Source organism: Haliotis cracherodii, unplaced genomic scaffold (assembly GCF_022045235.1).
Source record: "Haliotis cracherodii isolate W230 unplaced genomic scaffold, xgHalCrac1.p SCAF_9, whole genome shotgun sequence".
NCBI lineage: Eukaryota > Metazoa > Mollusca > Gastropoda > Lepetellida > Haliotidae > Haliotis > Haliotis cracherodii.
The window spans coordinates 58,530,158-58,557,258 of record NW_027266343.1 but is presented as its reverse complement, the minus strand read 5'-3'; the positions used below and the strand labels follow the sequence as shown (position 1 = coordinate 58,557,258).

Genomic DNA, 27,101 nt, shown 5'->3' with positions numbered 1-27,101 from the left:
TTAATCACGTTTACTTAAAAATTGGGAACCGATTTGACCTCCGGAGTCTTCAAATGTTCAATTAAGTGCAGGTAACATTAAAAATGCAGTCTGTTTATCTCCATTCTACTATGACAAAACTTGCTTTGAGTTGATCATTGATTTTAGAGTTAGGAATCGCTGATAATCGCCTTATATCAAGTCTCTGTAATAATCTCTGTGTTTGAAATGATGCAATCAAGGGCTCAAGGTGTCCATGTCATAACCCAATCAGGAGATTTTGGGAGTAATAATTTATTAAATAACAGATTAATTTTTGACAGCAGCAATGGACTCAAGGACCCTTATTCCTTTCAAACACTGGGAACTCTAACATTGGTCTTTGAACAACAAACAAGGATTTAGCTGGATCTATCTGAAGACAGGGGAGTTGAGGTCACACACCTACAGTCCTGGGATCCCGGTCGTGAACGTCTTGTGACAAGTGGCACATGTGGCATATTTCACTACATTTAGAGTCGGGGTGAAATGGGTTTGACGTAACGTCCAAGATTATTGTACTTTTACAGCGCAGCATTAGAAATTGGCACTAGTCCTGTAGTCCTTGCAAAATAGCCCATAGTTTAAGTATCATGAGGACAAGTAGACATTAGCCATTTTTAAGGGTTTTGCTGTATGTTATCATTATAAGGACTAGTGGACTAAAACTGTACATGTGTGTGTGTGGATGCTTGTACTAGTCCGGACTGATCCCGATTTATGGTGCTAGCCCACTGAGATACCATGCCGCAGTTTAACATCAATTCCTCACTCAGACACAGTATACTGACTCCGAGCCTTGTTTTAGCCCCTTAATGCCGAGCACCAGAACGTCTTTTGGTATGACACGGCCAGGGATCAAACCCCGGACCTTCCGCTCTCTTTGTGGAGGCTCTACCACTAGACCACGGAGGCAGTCCACTACATTTAGAGGGGTGGTGGGGTAGCCTAGTGGTTAAAGCTTTTACTCGTCACACCGAAGTCAGCGAGTGAGTGATTTTGTCATTTAAATCACTCAGGCATATGTAGCATGTAGAAATGTCAGGCATATGTAGCATGCAGTCTAAAATTGTGACAAAGTAAATAGTTCAAACAGCCATACCTTTTTGTAACCCACAGGAATCGGAATGTAAATTATTTACACTCAATCCAAAATTGTATAGGGCGCTTGACTTGGCTTGCAGGAAAACCCTGATACACTTCACTCGCACATACGAGAACGCAGCAGGGAGCAAACACAGTCATCAACACTGGGGAAACTCAGGCTAACCTTGCAAGGTTTTGTTCCCTCACCAAACATCACTATTATGACCCAAAGGCCGCATAACTAGCATTGTGATGCAATACATAACAGTCTGAGATAGGAAACTGCCAAATTTCCAGCACTCTGGTATCTTAAAAGCTCACCATATATCCTCTGAGTAGAATTTCAAAGCATTTTCTGTTCAAAGCATATCTTGATTCTTGAGCTACAAATGGACTGACAATTCCTATGAGGTAATTGTACATGTTATGCAAGGTGAGCTGATAATTCAGTCTGCAACCTTAGCCACAAGTTCAAAGTCTGAACATAGTAAATTTGGTCTGGACTAATGAATGTCTACATATTCTACTAAAGATAAAAAGTGCAATGAGAGGAAACAAGGTCAAGCTGGTAAGATAGGAGACATTAGGTGTAGACTGTTGAACGCTGGGTGATACCTTGGCAGCTGAAATGACAATCCCTATCAAGGGCACAGATCCCTTGCTTAGCTAAAGTGACATGAAGTGAGTTGCGTTAAGATTGGAAAAGTTCTTCAGTCATATCACTGCATACCAGCGGAACTTGAGGAAGGCGAGGGAAAGGGGGTTAATGCCACTTTGAGAGGAAGGCGAGTGAAAGGGGTTAATGACACTTTGCGATGAAGACGAGTGAAAGGGGGTTAATGCTACTGTGTGAGGAAGGCGAGGGAAAGGGGGTTAATGCCACTTTGCGATGAAGGCGAGAGAGGGGGTTAATGCTACTGTGTGAGGAAGGCGAGGGGAAGGGGGTTAATGCTACTGTGCGAGGAAGGCGAGGGAACGGAGGTTAATGCTACTGTGAAAGGAAGGCGAGTGAAAGGGGGTTAATGCCACTGTGTGAGGAAGGCGAGTGAAGGGGGTTAATGCCACTGTATGAGGAAGGCGAGTGAAGGGGTTAATGCCACTGTATGAGGAAGGCGAGTGAAGGGGTTAATGCCACTGTATGAGGAAGGCGAGTGAAGGGGTTAATGCCACTGTGTGAGGAAGGCAAGTGAAGGGGTTAATGCCCCTGTGTGAGGAAGGTGTGTGAAAGAGGGTTAATGCCACTGTGTGAGGAAGGCGAGTGAAGGGGTTAATGCCACTGTGTGAGGAAGGCGAGTGAAAGGGGTTAATGCCACTGTGAAAGGGAAGGCGAGTGAAAGGGGTTAATGCCACTGTGTGAGGAAGGCGAGTGAAAGGGGTTAATGCTACTGTGACAGGAAGGCGAGGGAAAGGGGGTTAATGCTACTGTGTGAGGAAGGCGAGTGAAGGGGTTAATGCTACTGTGTGAGGAAGGCGAGTGAAGGGGTTAATGCCACTGTGTGAGGAAGGCGAGTGAAAGGGGTTAATGCCACTGTGTGAGGAAGGCGAGTGAAGGGGTTAATGCCACTGTGTGAGGAAGGCGAGTGAAGGGGTTAATGCCACTGTGTGAGGAAGGCGAGTGAAAGGGGGTTAATGCCACTGTGTGAGGAAGGCGAGTGAAGGGGTTAATGCCACTTGGGAGGAAGGCGAGTGAAGGGGTTAATGCCACTGTGTGAGGAAGGCGAGTGAAGGGGTTAATGCCACTGTGTGAGGAAGGCGAGTGAAGGGGGTTAATGCCACTGTATGAGGAAGGCGAGTGAAGGGGTTAATGCCATTGTATGAGGAAGGCGAGTGAAGGGGTTAATGCCACTGTATGAGGAAGGCGAGTGAAGGGGTTAATGCCACTGTGTGAGGAAGGCAAGTGAAGGGGTTAATGCCACTGTGTGAGGAAGGTGTGTGAAAGAGGGTTAATGCCACTGTGTGAGGAAGGCGAGTGAAGGGGTTAATGCCACTGTGTGAGGAAGGCGAGTGAAAGGGGTTAATGCCACTGTGAAAGGGAAGGCGAGTGAAAGGGGTTAATGCCACTGTGTGAGGAAGGCGAGTGAAAGGGGTTAATGCTACTGTGACAGGAAGGCGAGGGAAAGGGGGTTAATGCTACTGTGTGAGGAAGGCGAGTGAAGGGGTTAATGCCACTGTGTGAGGAAGGCGAGTGAAGGGGTTAATGCCACTGTGTGAGGAAGGCGAGTGAAGGGGTTAATGCCACTGTGTGAGGAAGGCGAGTGAAGGGGTTAATGCCACTGTGTGAGGAAGGCGAGTGAAGGGGGTTAATGCCACTTGGGAGGAAGGCGAGTGAAGGGTGTAGATGCTTCTATCACCCCGTCAAATCACTCTAGATCCGCGAACCAGACACAACCACAAAGTGTGTTCCTTTCCTTCCTTACTTGAGTACACTAGATACTGGAACGTAGACCTCAAAAACATTCATGCCTCATGTGAATTACATCATAGATCATACACACATATCCCTTGATCAAATGGTTAAAAAAAGAGTAAAAAGCAAATAAATTGATAAAATAACAATTTTTAAAAGAAACACTTGATTCTTTGTGGTAGAAATCAATTATAGTAGTAACATCTGCTGCTGCATTTTGATCAGTGTTCAGCTTGTAACTTGAACTACGGTGGATCATTACACCACTTAAAGCAATATCGCAGAAATATCACATCACAGGGAAACAAGAAATGGGCTCCAAATATTGTACTTATGAGGAATTAAACACAGGACATTGACGTGGTGAGCAAATACATTAACCTCCAGTATCCTCAGTCAATATCGTCTGGTGCATATGTTCCTTTAAACACATGTTGCGAATAACAACCATGCAAAAACACTGGACCATGGGCCATGATAACTGTGTCCTAGCAACCATTTCAATACACCAGCTGTCTGTTTAAATTCCTTCCCTGCCTCATTGCTGTGCCATGACCAGAATCTGTATGCCTCTAGATTTCTGTTAATTACATAACGTCTCAGTCTCAATAATCAACAGTAACTATCCCATTTGTTTTTGCTTTGTTTAATCATGTGGTTTGGGTTAGAGAAGCATTAATCTCCGCCTATTCTAGTCTAACAGCATGTGAACACGCAAATAACTTTTGTTTTGTGTGTTTGTTTGTTTGTTTGTTTGTTTGTTATTTAATGCCGCACTCAGCAATATTACAGCTATATGATGGCGGTCTGTAAATAATCGAGACTGGACCAGATCATGAGCATCTGTACACGCAATTGGGATCGATGACATGCATCATCCAAGTCAGCGAGCCTGACCATCCAATCCTGTTACTCGCCTCTTACGACAAGCATAGTCACCTTTTACAGCAAGCATGGGTTGCTGAAGTCCTATTCTATAGGTCCGCAAATAACTAATTTAATATCGAATGCCATATTTTCAAATATTACAATAACAAGGCTGAGTGTAAATTGTCTGGCCAGAAAAAAAACTGCTTGATACACTGGCACTGTTCCTCTTCATGGGATACAATGACACTCAGTCACCCAAGTGGCTCACAGGACCAATCCCCTATCAAGTTCAACCATGAATGTGTCAATATGAGGACTAAAAAAACAACTAGCCCAGCTAAAGATATATATCAATATAAACACTAAACTCTAGCCCAGCTAAAGATATATATCAACATAAACACTAATCTCTAGCCCAGCTAAAGATATATATCAATATAAACACTAAACCCTAGCCCAGCTAAAGATATATATCAATATCAACACTAAACTCTAGCCCAGCTAAAGATATATATCGACATAAACACTAAACTCTAGCCCAGCTAAAGATATTTATCAATATAAACACTAAACTCTAGCCAAGGCTAAAGATATATATCAATATAAACATTAAATTCTTACCCAGCTAAAGATACATATCAATATTAACACTAAACTCTAGACCAGCTAAACACATATTTAAACTCAGAAAACTCTAGCCCAGCTAAAGACATATATCATCACTAAACTCCAGCCCAGCTAAAGATATATATCAACACGAAAATCAAGCCCAGTGAAAGATATATATCGAAACTAACATCCTGCCCTGCTAAAGATATATATATTAACACTAAACTCAAGCCCAGCTAAATATATATATATTAACACGAAACTCTAGTCCAACTAAAGAAATATATCAACACTAAATTCTAGTCCAACTAAAGAAATATATCAACACTAAATTCTAGTCCAGCTAAAGAAATATATCAACACTAAACTCTAGTCCAGCTAAAGAAATATATCAACACTAAACTCTAGTCCAGCTAAAGATATATATCAACACTAAACTCTAGTCCAGCTAAAGATATATATCAACACTAACATCTAGCCCAGCTTATCATGTATATTGACACTAAAGTCTATCCCACCTAAAGATATCTATCAACACTAACATCTAGCCCAGCTTATCATGTATATTGACACTAAAGTCTATCCCACCTAAAGATATCTATCAACACTAACATCTAGCCCAGCTTATCATGTATATTGACACTAAAGTCTATCCCACCTAAAGATATCTATCAACACTAACATCTAGCCCAGCTTATCATGTATATTGACACTAAAGTCTATCCCAGCTAAAGATATCTATCAACACTAACATCTAGCCCAGCTTATCATATATATCAACACTAAAGTCTATCCCAGCTAAAGATATCTATCAACACTAACATCTAGCCCAGCTTATCATGTATATTGACACTAAAGTCTATCCCAGCTAAAGATATCTATCAACACTAACACCTAGCCCAGCTTATCATGTATATTGACACTAAAGTCTATCCCAGCTAAAGATATCTATCAACACTAACATCTAGCCCAGCTTATCATGTATATTGACACTAAAGTCTATCCCAGCTAAAGATATCTATCAACACTAACATCTAGCTCAGCTTATCATGTATATTGACACTACAGTCTATCCCAGCTAAAGATATCTATCAACACCAAAACCTGGCCCAGCCTAGGATCTCCTTCATCATCAAACAGTTATACAAATTTAGGGGTGTCCTGGGGTCCTTGTGGTTAGTTGCAATAGTAGTCACATCTCGGGACGCCCTGACATCTCTTCTTGAACATGAAAGTGATGAGAAGGCCTGTAGACTTTCACTCAAACTATGTCAGCCATCAACTATGACAGACAACCTGTCAAAGGACATTTTGAAAAAAAACACCTGTATTTTCATGAACACAAAGGCATCTGATGTGCTGCATCAGTCTCAGCCAGGAGACTGTTACGCTTAATTCTAATTGCGGCCATAAACTCATTTCTACCAGCATGGAGTCAAAAGACAAATAAATTCACTCACCTGACAGCACCTAGTTATCCGGCCTACAACGCTAATCCTCAGGTAACAGTACTGAATGCTTTACCCAGGCAATTGTAAAACACAAGAAAAGCAATACCGACATCAATATTGATGAGACACCTTTCTATCACCATGGTAACAGCAACAACACTAATGAAACCATCTTCAACCAAATGGAAAGTTGATAGGACAAGAATGCCACTGACAACCATGATCAATATTATGTACATAATATCCCTACCCTCGTGTATCCAGGTGTGTTGTGTATAAGTCATATATACACACGTGCAGGAACTCTACACTGTGCTGATAATGCCATGTATTGATGAAGCTGGAAGCTCAAGAACAGAGTACCTGTTAATGATATTTGATTTTCAAGCGCCTTTATGTTTTTCCATGCTCACAACTAGTTTTATCTGGATGCACTCATTAAATCTTAATAGAAATTCTAAAGACAGTACTTGAAGTTCTTCAATGGATGACAAGGGAGTATTTGGTCTTTGTCATTACCATAATGTTCCAAATTAAAGAGGGGGCACGGGTGGCCCAGTCGTCTCAGGCACCGCAATTCGCTGTGCAGAGTTGCATCCCTTGGACTCGCCAGAAACCTATGATTGTGGGTTTGAATCCCAGTTCTACCCGATTATGTTTCTAGGTTTATTAGCACCAAACCCATATCGTGGGTTTCACCGAAGTGGTAAATGTCTGAGACCTGCATCACTTGGGGCTTTCCTCCCACATTAAGCTGACACGCCGTGATATGACTGGAATACTGTTAAAAACGGCGTTAAACACAACTCACTCACTCACTCCAAATTAAAGATTTAGGGGCCCTTGCTTCAAATAATAATGTGCATAAGGACAATGCACGAAATCCACACCGTAAAGTATGTGCAAAGTGCTTCGTTATTACCTAGGTCATTGTATCAGTGTGCACCCTATTTTCATTCTCGGCTCCCTGAGAAGGACACAACCCAAGCTTCCTAAAAGGAGTAAAGTCCACAGTCACATCCTACCGGGTACCCATTCACTGCTGGGTGAACAGAGGCATATTTGGAACAAAGTCACGTGCCTAAAGAGACACCACATGTTGCATGTATGTGCTTCAGTGCAAGATAGGGCCAAAGCCTAAGAAACTGCTAAGAATATATACTGATGGATAATGGAAATGAAAAAAGGAACACTTTGTTTTAGACATAGTGAAAAGATACCCTGTCCCGGGTTCCCAGCCTTGTCTACAAAATACACGTTGGAACCATTGCACACAAACACATCTCAACATTTGATTCTGACGTGGTGAACTTGTATGGCAGTATTTCAAATGTACTGACAGTAGAGCTTATTTCCCTATATTTTTCATTGTTCCCTTATTTGTTTCCATGAGTATCGCTTTTACTAAACATATTTAAAATAATAATAACCCTAAGCGAAGCAGCTGATCGCTATTGCCAGGTATTATTTTTTACATGGAACCAGTCTGACCAGTCACCGTCAAGGCTCCCGTGCACGTGATTGCGTGATCACGAGAATTACGTGTTGACATAGAATCGTCCAACAAAAACAAATATGACTTTTAAGGAATCAAAGTATGGCATTTATGATATATGTATCCATTCTCTGTCAACTAAAGTTCGTTTCAAGGTGTCAATAGCAGTAATCTGACCATGGTTGCTGTTAATAACGGTGAGTTGTGCAATCTTCTGATCGCTTCACACACGATTTCGCCGAAATTAATTAAAACAATATCAAAAGGAATTTTGAATAATATTAATGAAATAAGTTTCAAACATAAGTCCAGATATACAAAGAACACTTTTTATAGCCAGACAGTGTAATTACATCAATAATTTGCGAACTTCAGTATGGATTTGTTGACATGGTATTTCCGGTGTTACGTGCTCACGGTAATTTCTTTCCATGGGGAAAAAATATCAAAACTCATTAATTCGTGTATAATGCACACACCCTTCTACACAGCTACGTTTTTTGGAAAAAAAGTGCGCACTATACTCAAGAAAATACGGTATATATATCTAGGATCCTTCAATTTGAACAGGTAAGTTCAGTATCTCAGGCCACCTTTACAGGTCTGACTGAGGCCACATCCCTGAGGCCACATCCCTGAGACCACGTCCCTGAGACCACGTCCCTGAGTCCACGTCCCTGAGCCCACGTCCCTTAGGCCACGTCCCTCAGGCCACGTCCCTGAGGCCACGTCCCTGAGGCCACGTCCCTGAGGCCACGTCCCTGAGACCACGTCCCTCAGGCCACATCCCTGAGGCCACGTCCCTGAGACCACGTCCCTGAGGCCACATCCCTGAGGCCACATCCCTGAGGCCACGTCCCTGAGACCACATCCCTGAGACCACATCCCTGAGACCACATCCCTGAGACCACGTCCCTGAGGCCACATCCCTGAGGCCACATCCCTGAGGCCACGTCCCTGAGACCACATCCCTGAGACCACATCCCTGAGACCACGTCCCTGAGGCCACATCCCTGAGGCCACGTCCCTGAGGCCACGTCCCTGAGGCCACATCCCTGAGACCACGTCCCTGAGGCCACGTCCCTGAGACCACATCCCTGAGGCCACGTCCCTGAGACCACGTCCCTGAGACCACATCCCTGAGACCACGTCCCTGAGACCACATCCCTGAGGCCACTTCCCTGAGACCACGTCCCTGAGACCACGTCCCTGAGGCCACATCCCAGAGGCCACATCCCTGAGACCACATCCCTGAGACCTAAGTCTAAATTAATATTTCTGTCTTGGTCTGCTAACATAAATCCAAACACCAAAATGGATATTGTAAGATGTAGCAGTATCACAAGGGGTACATGTGGTTTTATGTGTCCTGCGTTAGTTTTTTTTACCAAGTCCCAGAGGAGAGTGGTATAAAACCAAATGTGGGACGGATTAAACCACATGTACCCCTCGTGATACTGCTGCAACAAACCTATCTCACTGACATGTTTTAATGTGACATTGAAAAAGAATTAACACAAATTCAAAATTGATAGAAAACAGCTGGGGTTAACTTGTGCTATGTCACATGACTTCCACTGACTCCGAAAAAGCGTGCGGTTTTTTGCTTTGATGCAGGATATAAGGGATTTATTCTACTTCTCAGAAATTCATGTGCATCCTGTATTGCTCGTGGCGGGGTATAAGAGATTTCTATCCCCACTGAAAAATGTATTACCCTCCAAGGCTGGTTACACAGTATTTTATCCTGAGGACAATCAGATCTCATCATTCTGACATGAAGGTATGATCAAGTATTTTATCAGATCTCATCATTCAGACATGGACGTGTGATAAAGTATTTTATCAGATCTCATCATTCAGACATGAAGGTATGATAAAGTATTTTATCAGATCTCATCATTCAGACATGGACGTGTGATAAAGTATTTTATCAGATCTCATCATTCAGACATGGACGTGTGATAAAGTATTTTATCAGATCTCATCATTCAGACATGGACGTGTGATAAAGTATTTTATCAGATCTCATCATTCAGACATGGACGTGTGATAAAGTATTTTATCAGATCTCATCATTCAGACATGGACGTGTGACAAAAGAAGATGTCAAAATACATGTTGGGGCTTGCACTGCCTCATCGGTACTGTCTGAAGCATGGAGGACGACCATGTGATGGATAGTTTCTTTTTACATTTATTGTACGAGACCAACCGATCAAATAAGTTGCCACTTGTAACAAGCATATGTTGCCAGGGACCAATTCTAACACTGAATGACTACCGAAAATGTCCTACATTCCTCAACAACTCTAAAAGTAAGGAAGAAATTCTGCTAAAAAGGTCAAATAACCGAGCAGCATACAAAATTCAAAATTGACAAATCAGTAATGTTTGTTTTTATTGCTTAATGCCGCACTCAGCAATATTCCAGCTATATGAAGGCGGTCTGTAAATAATCAAGTCTGGACCAGACAAACCAGTGATGGACATTGTGAGCACATCATGGGGACATGCTGACACACAATCAACCAAGTCACCACACCTGACCACCTGATCCTCTCAGTTGACTCTTTCAGCCAGCATCGTCGCCTGAAGCAGTGACGGGATTGTTTTACCTTGTCTTCTCAAATTCCTTCAAGAAGGCGGGAGTTTCGTTGAACAGATCGTCGTCCGACTCCGGGTCCGAGTCACTACCAGCTTCACAGTCCGATAGAGCATCTGGAACACAAACATAGCATTGGTTTCCTCTGCAGCCTATTAGAACGTTTATTTGCAGTTAATTCCCCAAACCAAACAAAACAGTTAAACGTTCTTCCCCAAAAGAGTCAGAATGAATAAACCAGGTCAGAACGTTTACTACATATATCTCCTTTGTATGTAATTAGCCCTGAAACCTCATCCCCTCTGTTGCTATCGTTTAAGTGTCACTTCAGGCCATGTTGCTCATCAGGATTGAGTGAGTGAGTGACTCAGTATGGTTTTCGCCCCTTTAACTTAGCAATATTTCAGCAATATCACGGCTGGGCACACTGGAAAAAGAGCTTCACACACTGTACCCATGAGGGAGATCGAACCCGGAGACAACACTTCAACCAGCATGCTACCCCACTGCACCCTCATCAGGATAAAGCATGCGTAGGATATGAGGTGTCTCCTCAGGCAGGCAACTTTGTTAGAAAAATGTCTGTTCAGCCAGCAGTGAATGAGTACCCGGTAGAATGAGATGGTTATGTGGCTGTTAACCAAAGCTTCACTGGCAGCTTGGGTTGTATACTCCCCAGGAAGCTGAGAATGAAAAATTGAATGCACACTGATCTATATTAAACATATCAACGCGAGTCCATAATAATTTATAACTCTGAGGCTTGCCCAGGAACTTTAAACTTTTATCACTAAGTGTTGATACATTTGTCACCAGGGTGAGATTCTACTATACAGGGATTGACACAGCCTGCGATTCCGCGATATTCTCGCATTGTTGTCGTAGATATCGCATCAACATTCAATCAGCATGATTGAAAATCGCGTAGAGCTGTCAATAGTTTTATCTGCATTAACACACTCATTTACACCAACAAAAATCTAAATTGCGTATTGCTTGAATAAATTTATCTACAGTACATAAAAATGTCAATTAAAAACTTACATCAAATGTTGTCAATCAAAACAGCGATTGGCATACTCGCAACATAGCATGCTATCTCTTAATACTGTGCATAACCAATTCCTATATCACTGCATGGAGCTTTGCATCAGCTGACAAGGGTGGAGTGCGCAACATTTTTTTTCATCCCCGATTGGCAAACAAGTGTTTGTGTTTACAAACTAAACACTTTGGTAGCGCACGAAAATCTTATTCCGTGACCTACAAATCCAAGTCATTAATCATATTTTTAAAAGACTTAAATCCTAGCAGAAATCAAAGACGTTGATCTACATGTATGTGCGTTTGTGCAGAAATCAAGAGAGAAAAAGGCAATCACGGGTAGAGTTTCAAAACACGAGCAAATTTCAATTTTGGAATGACAGCAAAACAAAAACTTAATGAATATACATACAACATACATTTCTCCATAATAATCTACAAATTGCAGATCAGAAACGATCGTAATTTAGATGAGATTCGCCTAGCCAGTGACGGCAGCAGTGACATTTTCTGGCTGCTGCACATGGCAAACATGCCGCCTTCTGTGTGAAATAAATGACTTAATTGTTGCTAATTAAACAAGAGGGTGAACCTGGAGCAATAGTCGTTGTATAATGAACTGTCACTTCTAATTTATTGAAAAGTGCACATTGATAAGATTTCATTTGATACGATCAGAGGCCTCTGATATGGTACACACTTCAGACGGAAATAAGACGGCGAAATTGACGAAAGCACTGGAATGTAAATAATATATTTTTTGCCAACAAACTGTAATACCACTTACGACAGTCGCTATTTCATGTCATCACTCTTAATATATTGAATTACGATCTAAACACACATTGTCGAAATTTGATAACTGCAGATTGTTGTCTCCTTCATGGCAATGAAATGAAGAGCTGATGGTGGTAAACATGCTTCCTAAACGATCTATAATTGTCCTCGCGAATAATTCCCCATCAAGTCAACAATGAACAGAAATACAGAAATATTAGTGTAATTTCTCCTAAAGAAGAACATAAATGTAAGTTGAATGTAATGTTAATACTAATGCTAATATTTTTAAATACATGTATTCGCAGTGGAATAATTAATGTTCGAAAATAGGATATATCTATATAATCTAGTAATATTACTTGCAAAATTATTTGAGTCACAAGTACCAAAAATCAAATACAGTTTCCCACTGTGTGAATATGAAATATCTCTGAAAATTAGCAAAATCTCATCACACGCCAAAAAATCTCATTGCTTTTGGACCACGGGAGATTTTCTCTCATAGGTAAAAATTTCCAGGATAATCCCTGTGCTAATCATTCAACATCAACGCTCCAACTTCTGCTTATTAATGGATAATTTTAATTTCATCCATCCAAACATATGAAACATTTCAAATTAATAACAGCAAAATTCCCAAACAATCCATATCCACCTTTAACACAAATCAACCACTGTCATGGCTCTTGCTTGCTTCTTAAATTTAAATCCTTAAAAATATAATTTAAAGTTAAAATCAGTGAAGGCACACTTGTCAATGCACTGCCCTTGGAAGACCACAGGAAGAATGGCTTGTACAGGAAGCAAAGTCTGCCATGAGTCCTGTCACATTGTTTGGTCTATACACTGTGAAGAGGTCCGTAGTCCATCTCTCCCAGTGCACACTTAACCAACCTCCCAGACACATAAACTCGCACACCCACTATTTATCCAATGACAGCCTGCTTGCTCCCGTGACAAAAGAACATGTAAATGAATGACTAGATATTGCTTTATGCAGCATCAGCAAGCTTGCAGCATTTAGAGAACATGTACATAGCTGGGTGTCAAATTTCTTATGTTCTGTGTCTATTTATGCTTAATTAATGTGGTACTGATGTGACCTTCAACAATGTGCAAGCAGATTACATGAGATGAGGTGAAATGGGGATAAACGTCGCGTCCAAGATTATTGCAGTTATATGGCGACGTGCATGCGTGTGTGGCTGCTAGTGCTAGTCCAGACCACTGAGATACCATGAATACCCCACTCAGACACAGTACACTGACTCCAAGCCGATCAGTCCTTGTTTTAGCCCCTTAATGTCGAGCCAGACAGGGCAACAACAAGTACCATCTTTGAATGTCTTTTAGTATGACACGGCCGGGGATCGCACCCCGGGCCTTCTGCTCTCCGGGCGGACGCTCTACCACTAGACCACATAGGCTGTCCCCTGATTATGTAACAAGAGCATGTGTGACAGCCTCACATCTGTACATCTACAATGTTCTACGATGTTCTGTGATGTTCTGTGTTCTATGATTATCTCAATGTTCTCTTGTGTGCTGTTCTGTATAATTGTCTACAAAGTTCTCTTGTGTGCTGTTTTGGGATTGTCTACAATGTTCTTTTGTGTGATGTTCTCTATGATTGTCTACAATGTTCTCTTGTGTGCTGTTTTGGGATTGACTACAATGTTCTTTTGTGTGATGTTCTCTATGATTGTCTACAATGTTCTCTTGTGTGCTGTTTTGAGATTGTCTACAATGTTCTTTTGTGTGATGTTCTCTATGATTGTCTACAATGTTCTCTTGTGTGCTGTTTTGGGATTGACTACAATGTTCTTTTGTGTGATGTTCTCTATGATTGTCTACAATGTTCTCTTGTGTTCTAGGATGCTATGTGATGTTTTATGATTGTATGTGATGTTTTATGATTGTATGTGATGTTTTATGATTGTATGTGATGTTTTATTATGCTACGTGATGTTCTGATGTTCAGTGATGTTCTATGATGTTCAGTGGCTTTTAATGGGGGGAATATAAAATCAAACATTATTTGTCTGATAACAGCTGCCATAACACATAGCTGGAATATTGCTGACTGGCATAAATCAATGTTCGTCCTCATTATCAAATATTTCTCACTGCTTACCAATGATTTTAATCTATCCTTCACATAACGTGACAAGTTTAATGGACACTTTAATTGCCTCTTGTGAAAAATCAAGATATCAAGACACTTTCCTGTCAGGTTTCAGTTGCTAGGTTACAAGAGTTGCTGTATATATACTAGCTGCTATGGATGTTTATGTCATTGACTGAATTAACTAACATCAACTATCACTTTCCATTTCAGAAGAAAACAGCTTTATCGTTATACCCCGCCATGGGGTAAACAAGAATTTTGTTTGTTCATACAGTAGTGAATGTACACAGAGAAAGGGAGGGTTACACCACATCAAAAACATAACTGCATCAATTATTAACTTAGTCTTGACAAATTCACTTCAAATGTTTATGAATAACCTTATTCTAATCACTGAAAAAAACAACACTGAGAGGAAGTAGGCTGGTTCAAATGCCACTTGCAAATTGTGTTTTTTCTCACCATTAACCATATACCTTGTACAAATTCCTTTGTCACGTGTTATACATCTCTTTTAGGTTATTATAGCAACGGTTCTCAGAAAATCCAAAATTATTGCCAAAGAAACACAAAAAATACTTTTTTAGACATACCAAAAGATCAAAAGACAACACTGCTGCATGTGTTTGGTACACATTCAAAGTTTCATAATAAAATACAAATTGGTTTCCAAGTCATGCTCTGGAAACAAAACCTGACTGACTGACGCACAGACAGAAAGACGGATGACCGCACCCATTCCTGTATCACCCCTCCCACTTCATGGCGAGATTGGGCGAGAAGAGTGAGTGAGTGAGTGAGTGAGTTGGGTTTAACGCCGCTTTTAACAGTATTCCAGTTATATAGCGGCATGTCAGCTTAATGCGGGAGGAAAGCCCGAAGTGATGCAGGTATCAGACGTTTACCACTTCGGTGAAACCCACGAGCACGGGTATGGTGCTGACAAATCTAGAAACATAATTCTGGCGTGTCCAGGGGACGCAACTGTGCACAGCAAATCACAACGACTTAGACGACTGGGCCACCTGTGCCCCCTGGTCAAGGAAATGGTCATGGGGTGCTTATTAATATGGTGAATACAAATACCCCTCCATATCGTCTGATGTACACATAAAAGCATTTTCTGAATGGATACTTGTGTTTCTTCAAGCAAGGTGTACGTTGGATCAAAACAAAGGACCAGAAAATGATTATCAAACGTAAAAGAGAACAAAATAATTGACCGTTACCTAATTTTTGGGTTGGAGTTGGAGTTCCCTCATCATCCAAACCTCCCACATTCAGCTAGTTCAGATTCTCTTGAATTTTTTGGTTACTTGAAGAACGAAAATATGAAAATCTATCTTTTCTTGACCAAGATTGGTTGAAAAGACTCCCAAGAAATCTACATCCCAGAAGCCATCACATATGTCCAAATGATTACTACACACAAACATGGTAGGATATGAATACTGATGGGTGAAACGGACGGATACGGAGGGCCAGTTTGTATTTATAACTATTGCTGGTTTTATAATGCCAGAAGTCTTTCCTTTGAGGCATCCAGAAAGGATAAAACAGACCAATTTTGCACATACAAGCTTAAAGAAATAAATGAATTGGTTCTCAGGCAATGGCTTTTGAAAACATAGTGCGGGCTGGCGGTGTTTTTGTTTGTTTTTTGTTATTGTTCAAACAAGTATGTAACCAAATAAACAGTTGTGTTCAATCAACCAGGGAAAGGGCCTCCGGACATAAATGTATTCCTTGATAAGTAAATTACTGGAATACAGTATTTGACTACTGTTGGACTACCAATGTGTGCATTATAAACGCATGCAATGGGCTTTGATTTTATTTCACAATGCAAAGACGTTATTTTTTTTCGAAATGGAATTAAAAACGAAATGTGTGGCGGACTTTATGAAGATGTGGGCAGTGCCTGAGAACCAAGACAATTATATTTTTTAGGCACATATTCATGTTTTTGTATTAATTACTGACGAGGTTACCATGGTTACTACTCCTTTTGAAATGCAACTGCCAAATATGACAGGTATAATCACGGTTGATGTTAATAGAATATAAGAACAATGTTTCATTCGCCCTCCATCACCAGACAGCCATCATGGCAACACACGACAACAGCAGCAAGAACAAACAGGTCAACTTACCATCATCCTTCTTCTTTGGAGCTTCTGTTTTCTCCTCTCTGACCTCTTTCACAGACGTCTCTGACATCGCTGAGCTCAGCTTAGGAATCCTGTAAGACCCCAAAGGGTTACACATGTCGGAGGCCCGCCGTGTTGGAGTATGGGTAGGTCTGCATGGACCTGACGACTCTGACACAGCACTTGATGTCGATGAGACAGATGGTTTGGCTTTAAACAGTGGAGACTTTGTCAGATTGGACTTAAATTTAGACAACTTTGAGGTGTCTAATACCATTTTAGATTTCGATGGCGTCCGTACAGCTTCAGGGGTGTCGACGTCCATGGCTTCAGGAAGCTCATATGAACCTTCACTGGTCCAGTCTATAGTTCTTGTTCGATCCGCATCTTTGTGGCTCGGGGAGGCATCGTGTGACAGAAACCTCTTGATATCTGCTTTCGGGTTTTTCACTGTTTTCCCAAAACATGGTGAGCTTTTAAATTTATGCTTATCCCTGACATCACCCTTTGTCCCTGAGTCATTGCGGTGTCTATCTCCGTCCGAAGACCTGGGACTAGAAGTGGGTGACTTAGAGTTCGGACTACTGTGATGGCGCTTCTTCTCTCCACCATGCTTCTTCTTCCTAGGTTTTGTGGACCACCATTGGTCAGTCTCTGGTTCCAGCTGCTGTTGATGTGATGACTTCTTCACCCAATCGCTTACATCTCTAAGACTCATCCCGCGCACCTTTTCTGAAAACAAAGAATCTCTGCTTTCTGATCCTGACGGGATCAGTTTTGAGGCTGATCCTTGAACATTTGGGTCACTCCACGCAGATGGGGAGGCAGCTACAGACACTGGCGATCTGTCCACATGATTGGGTGATGATCCTTCACCAACGGCATCCTTGAGGTCTGGATCTCTGCTGTCACTTGCTCTCAAAGGTTTTATTGGCCCTGACTCCTTGGGACTGGCAATTGGGCCTTTCCTGAGATCATCACTCTCATCGTTCTCAATTTTCTGCAAATCTTTTGTACCAACAAGCACCTTAGTACTTAAATCACTGCAAACTGAACTTCCTCCAACCCGACCCTCCCTGCCTGGTCCCGAGGACGGGCCCTGCTCCTTGGTATTCACGAACAACCCCTTGTCCACTAAATCTGACTGACCCCGATGGACACCCGTATCATCTGTCAGCTGAGGTTCCAAAGAAGGACCTGAGACCTGGGTCAAAGAAGTGGAGTCTTTTGTCCTGAAATCTTCATCCTGAGCAACCTCTCTGACCTGACTCTCATCTGTGGGCACAGAACATCTCCCTGTCACCCCACCACCATGACACCTTGCCACGGACTTAGCAACATCCTCGGAGTGTCTGCTTCCTTCATCTCTGGAACCTCCAGCAATGTTCCCAGATTGTCCAACGGGCGTGCCTACAGACAAGGATCTGGACAGTGTCGGTCTGTGACCTGCATCTTTTCCATCACTTGTATATTGCGCAGCGTCATCTTCATCAGGAGGAACACCCCAATAACCACCATCTGTCAAATCTTCAAATCTCTGAGGTCCGTTTCGGACTGCCTCAGAAGCTCTGTTGCAATACTGACTGTGATCCTCGTTCTCACTGATCCTCCGTCCCGGTGAGCTCACTATTCCTACAAGAGCAACTATGAATAAGAACAATGTAACAACATAAAATATTTCATACGACTGCCAAACTCAAACAGAATAAAGGACAATAAGACACTAAGATCTTATCGATTACTTTGCTTATGAAGACAATGAATTTTTAATCTTACACTTTGTGCAAAAATGTGAACAGTCAATCAACAAATTAGCGATAGAATGTCTACAGCAGGGACAACTGTTACTCCATAACATGCAGAACAACACACACACCGTCGACATCCGACACAAAAAATCAATACTTCTCCACATATAGATTGCCAAGGTAAGAACTTCCGCTTATACAAGTTAATGTTGTATAACACAGGAGACAGAAATATTCAAGCACTATCCAAGTAGTCTGTAAATATCTGAACCAAACAACCAGTGATTGAAAGAATGAGCACTGATCGATGCCTTCCTGGACATGATGCCAGACAGACCACCTTTCACTGTATATAGCTGGCTATTACACAAGCATGGGTAACCAGGGACTCACCTGCATCTCCACAGGGAGACGAGACAAGCACTGGTAACTAGGGACCTATTCTCACTCTGAATCCCAACAGCGAGACAAGCATGTGCCACTCAGCTCCAATCTTCCCGAGGCAAGTGAGTTAACTGACTATAAAAGTCCAGTCTCCACGCTTGCCTAACTAGGCTGGTAATATGGAGTTACATTTTGGCGGGACTAACGAGTCTATGCATAGTCCAATCAAAATCACGCACTGAAATTGAAATCCGGTTTGTAAAGTGTCATGCAGATTTCAGGCAGGATTTGCAAAGCATGTGCACCGCTAACTCGTTATCACAATAAAGATCTTGATTATCAATCAGATCTTCTTGACTGGGCGCCACCGTTGGCGCCACCAAGTGATACGAGAGGTTGAATCTGATTGGTCAATAGGAGAGGCATAGAAAGGACATAACTCGTAATAGCCACTGGTGGCGCTACAATCGAGCCCAGGAATTCCAGCCTAGGGCAAGGGTGGAAACTGGACTTTTAAAGTCAGGGAAGATGCTCAGCTCCCACTACACATGGTGGACCACTGGCTCCCAATACTACAGTACTACACACGGTGGACCACTGGCTCCCAGTACTACACATGGTGGACCACTGGCTCCCAGTACTACACATAGGGGACCACTGGCTCCCAGTACTACATATAGTGGACCACTGGCTCCCAGTACTACACTTGGTGGACCACTGGCTCCATGTATTACACATGGTGGACCACTGGCTCCCAGTACTACACATGGTGGACCACTGGCTCCCAGTACTACACATGGTGGACCACTGGCTCCCAGTACTACACTTGGTGGACCACTGGCTCCCAGTACTACACATGGTGGACCACTGGCTCCCAGTACTACACATGGTGGACCACTGGCTCCCAGTACTACAGTACTACACATGGTGGACCACTGGCTCCCAGTACTACAGTACTACACATAGTGGACCACTGGCTCCCAGGACTACACATAGTGGACCCCTGGCTCCCAGAACTACACATGGTGGACCACTGGCTTCCAGTACTACACATAGTGGACCACTGGCTCCCAGTACTACACATAGTGGACCACTGGCTCCCAGTACTACACATAGTGGACCACTGGCTCCCAGTACTACACATAGTGGACCACTGGCTTCCAGTACTACACATAGTGGACCACTGGCTTCCAGTACTACAGTACTACACATGTAGACCACTGGCTCCTGGTATTACACTTGGTGGACCACTGGCTCCCAGTACTACACATGGTGGACCACTGGCTCCCAGTACTATACATAGTGGACCACTGGCTCCCAGTACTACACATGGTGGACCACTGGCTTCCAGTACTACACATAGTGGACCACTGGCTCCCAGTACTACACATAGTGGACCACTGGCTCCCAGTACTACACATAGTGGACCACTGGCTCCCAGTACTACACATGGTGGACCACTGGCTCCCAGGACTACACATAGTGGACCACTGGCTCCAAATACTACAGTACTACACATGGTGGACCACTGGCTCCCAGGTCTACACATAGTGGACCACTGTCTCCCAGTACTACACATGGTGGACCACTGGCTCCCAGTACTACACATAGTGGACCACTGGCTCCCAGTACTACAGTACTGCACATGGTGGACCACTGGCTCCCAGTGCTACACATGGTGGACCACTGACTCCCAGTACTACAGTACTACACATGGTGGACCACTGGCTCCCAGGACTACACATAGTGGACCACTGGCTCCCAGTACTACACATGGTGGACCCCTGGCTCCCAGTACTACACATAGTGGACCACTGGCTCCCAGTGCTACACATAGTGGACCACTGGCTCCCAGTACTACACATAGGGGACCACTGGCCCCCAGTACTACACATAGTGGACCACTGGCTCCCAGTACTACACTTGGTGGACCACTGGCTCCATGTATTACACATAGTGGACCACTGGCTCCCAGTACTACACATGGTGGACCACTGGCTCCCAGTACTACACATGGTGGACCACTGGCTCCCAGTACTACAGTACTACACATGGTGGACCACTGGCTCCCAGTACTACAGTACTACACATAGTGGACCACTGGCTCCCAGGACTACACATAGTGGACCCCTGGCTCCCAGAACTACACATGGTGGACCACTGGCTTCCAGTACTACACATAGTGGACCACTGGCTCCCAGTACTACACATAGTGGACCACTGGCTCCCAGTACTACACATAGTGGACCACTGGCTCCCAGTACTACACATAGTGGACCACTGGCTTCCAGTACTACACATAGTGGACCACTGGCTTCCAGTACTACAGTACTACACATGGTAGACCACTGGCTCCTGGTATTACACTTGGTTGACCACTGGCTCCCAGTACTACACATGGTGGACCACTGGCTCCCAGTACTATACATAGTGGACCACTGGCTCCCAGTACTACACATGGTGGACCACTGGCTTCCAGTACTACACATAGTGGACCACTGGCTCCCAGTACTACACATAGTGGACCACTGGCTCCCAGTACTACACATAGTGGACCACTGGCTCCCAGTACTACACATGGTGGACCACTGGCTCCCAGGACTACACATAGTGGACCACTGGCTCCAAATACTACAGTACTACACATAGTGAACCACTGGCTCCCAGGTCTACACATAGTGGACCACTGTCTCCCAGTACTACACATGGTGGACCACTGGCTCCCAGTACTACACATAGTGGACCACTGGCTCCCAGTACTACAGTACTGCACATGGTGGACCACTGGCTCCCAGTGCTACACATGGTGGACCACTGACTCCCAGTACTACAGTACTACACATGGTGGACCACTGGCTCCCAGGACTACACATAGTGGACCACTGGCTCCCAGTACTACACATGGTGGACCACTGGCTCCCAGTACCACACATAGTGGACCACTGGCTCCCAGTACTACACATAGTGGACCACTGGCTCCCAGTACTACACATAGTGGACCACTGGCTCCCAGTACTACAGTACTACACATAGTGGACCACTGGCTCCCAGTACTACACATAGTGGACCACTGGCTCCCAGTACTACACATGGTGGACCACTGGCTCCCAGGACTACACATAGTGGACCACTGGCTCCCAGTACTACACATAGTGGACCACTGGCTCCCAGTACTACAGTACTACACATGGTGGACCCCTGGCTCCCAGTACTACAGTACTTAATCACCATAAAGCATGACCAATCTCTACAGACAAACATAATATTCCAATGGCAGTCGACACATCACATTGCGAGAGTAGCACCAAATGTAAAGCTATGGAATCTCATTAAAATGCTCACTACCATCACACAAAGCTTCATGTGGAGGTAGTGGACACTGAGGTGAGTGAGTAATTGAGCGAGCGTGACTTTACATCTCTTTTAGCAATATTCCAGCAATAGCACAGTGGGAGACACCAGAAATGGGATTCACACATTGTACGCATGTGGGAATCGAAGCAGGGCCTTCAGCGTGACGAGCTAATGCTTGAACCACTGGGCTACAGGCCACCCTGATTGTAATGAGACTGAAAAGCTGCGTTGAAGTTCATCCGGGTTAAAAGTATGTTTACTTTTTCTCCATATATTCTAGGATCCACAACACTATTTTGAAATATCTATTTACCAAAAACTGTCGGTTTTGTGACAGTAGTGCTTCCTCCATATAAAGATGTTCCTTAGGGGTCTTCAGCAACATTGTGGTCTAATTTGATACCACTGGCAAACAAATCTAGAACGTCACGCTAAGCATCCGTAGTTCAGTGAGAGAGTTCATAAGAATTGACTTAATTATGTTTTAGCGCTTATGAAATCATGAAATCAAAACACAGTGTATACACTTTGCATAAATCTGCATAGCATAAAGCACACCATATTTACATTAATACAAATGCAAAAAATATCAAAGTCAATTCTTAAATAACTAACAGCGTTAGAAATTGGCACTAGTTCTGTAGTCCTTGCCAAACTGCCCAATAGTTAAGGTATCATAAGGACTTGTAGAAATTTGCCCTTTATAAAGGTTTACATGTTTTCATTATAAGGAGAAGTGGACTATTTAGTTTCTACCCCTGACTAACCGAGACTGTGATGGCTTGGTCAGTGTGACCTGTAACTCACTGATATAGAAACAACTGAAGAGGCCTAAAGATTAACTTGACGTTATGCAGTGAATCCATTGCTAATATACAATGTTAAAATACCTTTGAAACATAGGAAATAAGAACTTAAGAAAAACATTTTTTCCCAATTTGCATGACAAAGTAGTTTGAAACCCTAAATATATCCCACATGTTAAACCAGATCTGTAAAACCATCACTCAGTGGACAGTGTTAGCCATCCTTCACAAGCTTGCCACATGGGTCAATACAACCAGCAGGAAATCATAAATGGCTAATTAATCAACAGTTAATGGCACTTACTCATTTTCCACACACCAGCAGCCTTGTGAGTGTACAGCTAGTGTTCCACCACGAGGCTTGGATAGACCAGGTCATACAACTCTACACACTAGCTAGTGTTCCACCACGAGGCTTGGATAGACCAGGTCATACAACTCTACACACTAGCTAGTGTTCCAACACTGTGACACGAGGCTTGGATAGACCAGGTCATTTAACACTACACACCAGCAGCCTAGTTAGTGTACAGCCAGTGTTCCACCACGAGGCTTGGATAGACCAGGTCATACAACTCTACACACTAGCTAGTGTTCCACCACGAGGCTTGGATAGACCAGGTCATACAACTCTACACACTAGCTAGTCTTCCACCACGAGGCTTGGATAGACCAGGTCATACAACTCTACACACTAGCTAGTGTTCCAACACTGTGACACGAGGCTTGGATAGACCAGGTCATTTAACACTACACACCAGCAGCCTAGTAAGTGTACAGCCAGTGTTCCAACACTGTACAAGGCTTGGATAGACCAGGTCATTAAACACAACACACTCCTCCCAATACAGACAGTTTTAATGATCAATATCTTCCAATCCTGAATACACTGCTTGCCTATGCTGCATACTATCGGAACAAACGTCCGCTGAATAGCAGATTTCCATCTGTCCCCAGGCTGCTTGCTGATTCATGCATTGCTTCAATGTCCTGAAGCGACACCATCTGGCGATGTGAACCCTCTGCTCTAATCACAAAAACAGCTGTAACACAAGTGGGTTACTGCTTGTTTGTTTGTTGTTTCCAGTGATTGACATCCTGAGCATCAATCCACGCAATTGGGATACAATGACATGCATCCAGTTAGTCGCCTTTTACAATATGTGGATTACTCGAGATCGAGAAAGAGAGAGAGATTAACGTACGTGTGTGTGTGTGTGTGTGTGTGTGTGTGTGTGTGTGTGTGTGTGTGTGTGTGTGTGTGTGTGTGTGTGTGTGTGTGTGTGTGTGTGTGTGTGTGTGTGTGTGTGTGGCTGCTTGTACTTATCTGGACTAATGCCGATTTATAGTGCTAGCCCACTGAGACACCATGGCACAGTTTAACATGACTACCCCACTCAGACACAGTGTACTGACTGAGGTGACCAGTCCCTGTTTTAGCCCACTGAGACACCATGGCACAGTTTAACATGACTACCCCACTCAGACACAGTGTACTGACTGAGGTGACCAGTCCTTGTTTTAGCCCACTGAGACACCATGGCACAGTTTAACATGACTACCCCACTCAGACACAGTGTACTGACTGAGGTGACCAGTCCTTGTTTTAGCCCACTGAGACACCATGGCACAGTTTAACATGACTACCCCACTCAGACACAGTGTACTGACTGAGGTGACCAGTCCTTGTTTTAGCCCACTGAGACACCATGGCACAGTTTAACATGACTACCCCACTCAGACACAGTGTACTGACTGAGGTGACCAGTCCTTGTTTTAGCCCACTGAGACACCATGGCACAGTTTAACATGACTACCCCACTCAGACACAGTGTACTGACTGAGGTGACCAGTCCTTGTTTTAGCCCACTGAGACACCATGGCACAGTTTAACATGACTACCCCACTCAGACACAGTGTACTGACTGAGGTGACCAGTCCTTGTTTTAGCCCACTGAGACACCATGGCACAGTTTAACATGACTACCCCACTCAGACACAGTGTACTGACTGAGGTGACCAGTCCTTGTTTTAGCCCACTGAGACACCATGGCACAGTTTAACATGACTACCCCACTCAGACACAGTGTACTGACTGAGGTGACCAGTCCTTGTTTTAGCCCACTGAGACACCATGGCACAGTTTAACATGACTACCCCACTCAGACACAGTGTACTGACTGAGGTGACCAGTCCTTGTTTTAGCCCACTGAGACACCATGGCACAGTTTAACATGACTACCCCACTCAGACACAGTGTACTGACTGAGGTGACCAGTCCTTGTTTTAGCCCACTGAGACACCATGGCACAGTTTAACATGACTACCCCACTCAGACACAGTGTACTGACTGAGGTGACCAGTCCTTGTTTTAGCCCACTGAGACACCATGGCACAGTTTAACATGACTACCCCACTCAGACACAGTGTACTGACTGAGGCGACCAGTCCCTGTTTTAGCCCACTGAGACACCATGGCACAGTTTAACATGACTACCCCACTCAGACACAGTGTACTGACTGAGGCGACCAGTCCCTGTTTTAGCCCACTGAGACACCATGGCACAGTTTAACATGACTACCCCACTCAGACACAGTGTACTGACTGAGGCGACCAGCCCCTGTTTTAGCCCACTGAGACACCATGGCACAGTTTAACATGACTACCCCACTCAGACACAGTGTACTGACTGAGGCGACCAGTCCCTGTTTTAGCCCACTGAGACACCATGGCACAGTTTAACATGACTACCCCACTCAGACACAGTGTACTGACTGAGGCGACCAGCCCCTGTTTTAGCCCACTGAGACACCATGGCACAGTTTAACATGACTACCCCACTCAGACACAGTGTACTGACTGAGGCGACCAGCCCCTGTTTTAGCCCACTGAGACACCATGGCACAGTTTAACATGACTACCCCACTCAGACACAGTGTACTGACTGAGGCGACCAGCCCCTGTTTTAGCCCACTGAGACACCATGGCACAGTTTAACATGACTACCCCACTCAGACACAGTGTACTGACTGAGGCGACCAGCCCCTGTTTTAGCCCACTGAGACACCATGGCACAGTTTAACATGACTACCCCACTCAGACACAGTGTACTGACTGAGGTGACCAGTCCCTGTTTTAGCCCACTGAGACACCATGGCACAGTTTAACATGACTACCCCACTCAGACACAGTGTACTGACTGAGGTGACCAGTCCCTGTTTTAGCCCACTGAGACACCATGGCACAGTTTAACATGACTACCCCACTCAGACACAGTGTACTGACTGAGGTGACCAGTCCTTGTTTTAGCCCACTGAGACACCATGGCACAGTTTAACATGACTACCCCACTCAGACACAGTGTACTGACTGAGGTGACCAGTCCTTGTTTTAGCCCACTGAGACACCATGGCACAGTTTAACATGACTACCCCACTCAGACACAGTGTACTGACTGAGGCGACCAGTCCCTGTTTTAGCCCACTGAGACACCATGGCACAGTTTAACATGACTACCCCACTCAGACACAGTGTACTGACTGAGGCGACCAGTCCCTGTTTTAGCCCACTGAGACACCATGGCACAGTTTAACATGACTACCCCACTCAGACACAGTGTACTGACTGAGGCGACCAGCCCCTGTTTTAGCCCACTGAGACACCATGGCACAGTTTAACATGACTACCCCACTCAGACACAGTGTACTGACTGAGGCGACCAGTCCCTGTTTTAGCCCACTGAGACACCATGGCACAGTTTAACATGACTACCCCACTCAGACACAGTGTACTGACTGAGGCGACCAGCCCCTGTTTTAGCCCACTGAGACACCATGGCACAGTTTAACATGACTACCCCACTCAGACACAGTGTACTGACTGAGGCGACCAGCCCCTGTTTTAGCCCACTGAGACACCATGGCACAGTTTAACATGACTACCCCACTCAGACACAGTGTACTGACTGAGGCGACCAGCCCCTGTTTTAGCCCACTGAGACACCATGGCACAGTTTAACATGACTACCCCACTCAGACACAGTGTACTGACTGAGGCGACCAGCCCCTGTTTTAGCCCACTGAGACACCATGGCACAGTTTAACATGACTACCCCACTCAGACACAGTGTACTGACTGAGGTGACCAGTCCCTGTTTTAGCCCACT

The 27,101-nt window shown here is 44.0% G+C and overlaps 1 protein-coding gene across 1 annotated transcript in view; it reads right to left on the bottom strand.

Moving 5' to 3' along the window:
* The window catches only part of LOC139453318 (serine-rich adhesin for platelets-like), an 88,936-nt gene that overhangs the window by 35,602 nt on the left and 26,233 nt on the right, over positions 1-27,101 (bottom strand). Inside the window, exons 4-5 of the mRNA XM_071234985.1 lie at positions 16,647-18,275; positions 10,555-10,657 (exon numbers count right to left, since the gene is read on the bottom strand). Coding sequence (XP_071091086.1) covers positions 10,555-10,657; positions 16,647-18,275 — 1,732 coding nt within the window. The remainder of the gene's footprint in view (positions 1-10,554; positions 10,658-16,646; positions 18,276-27,101) is intronic.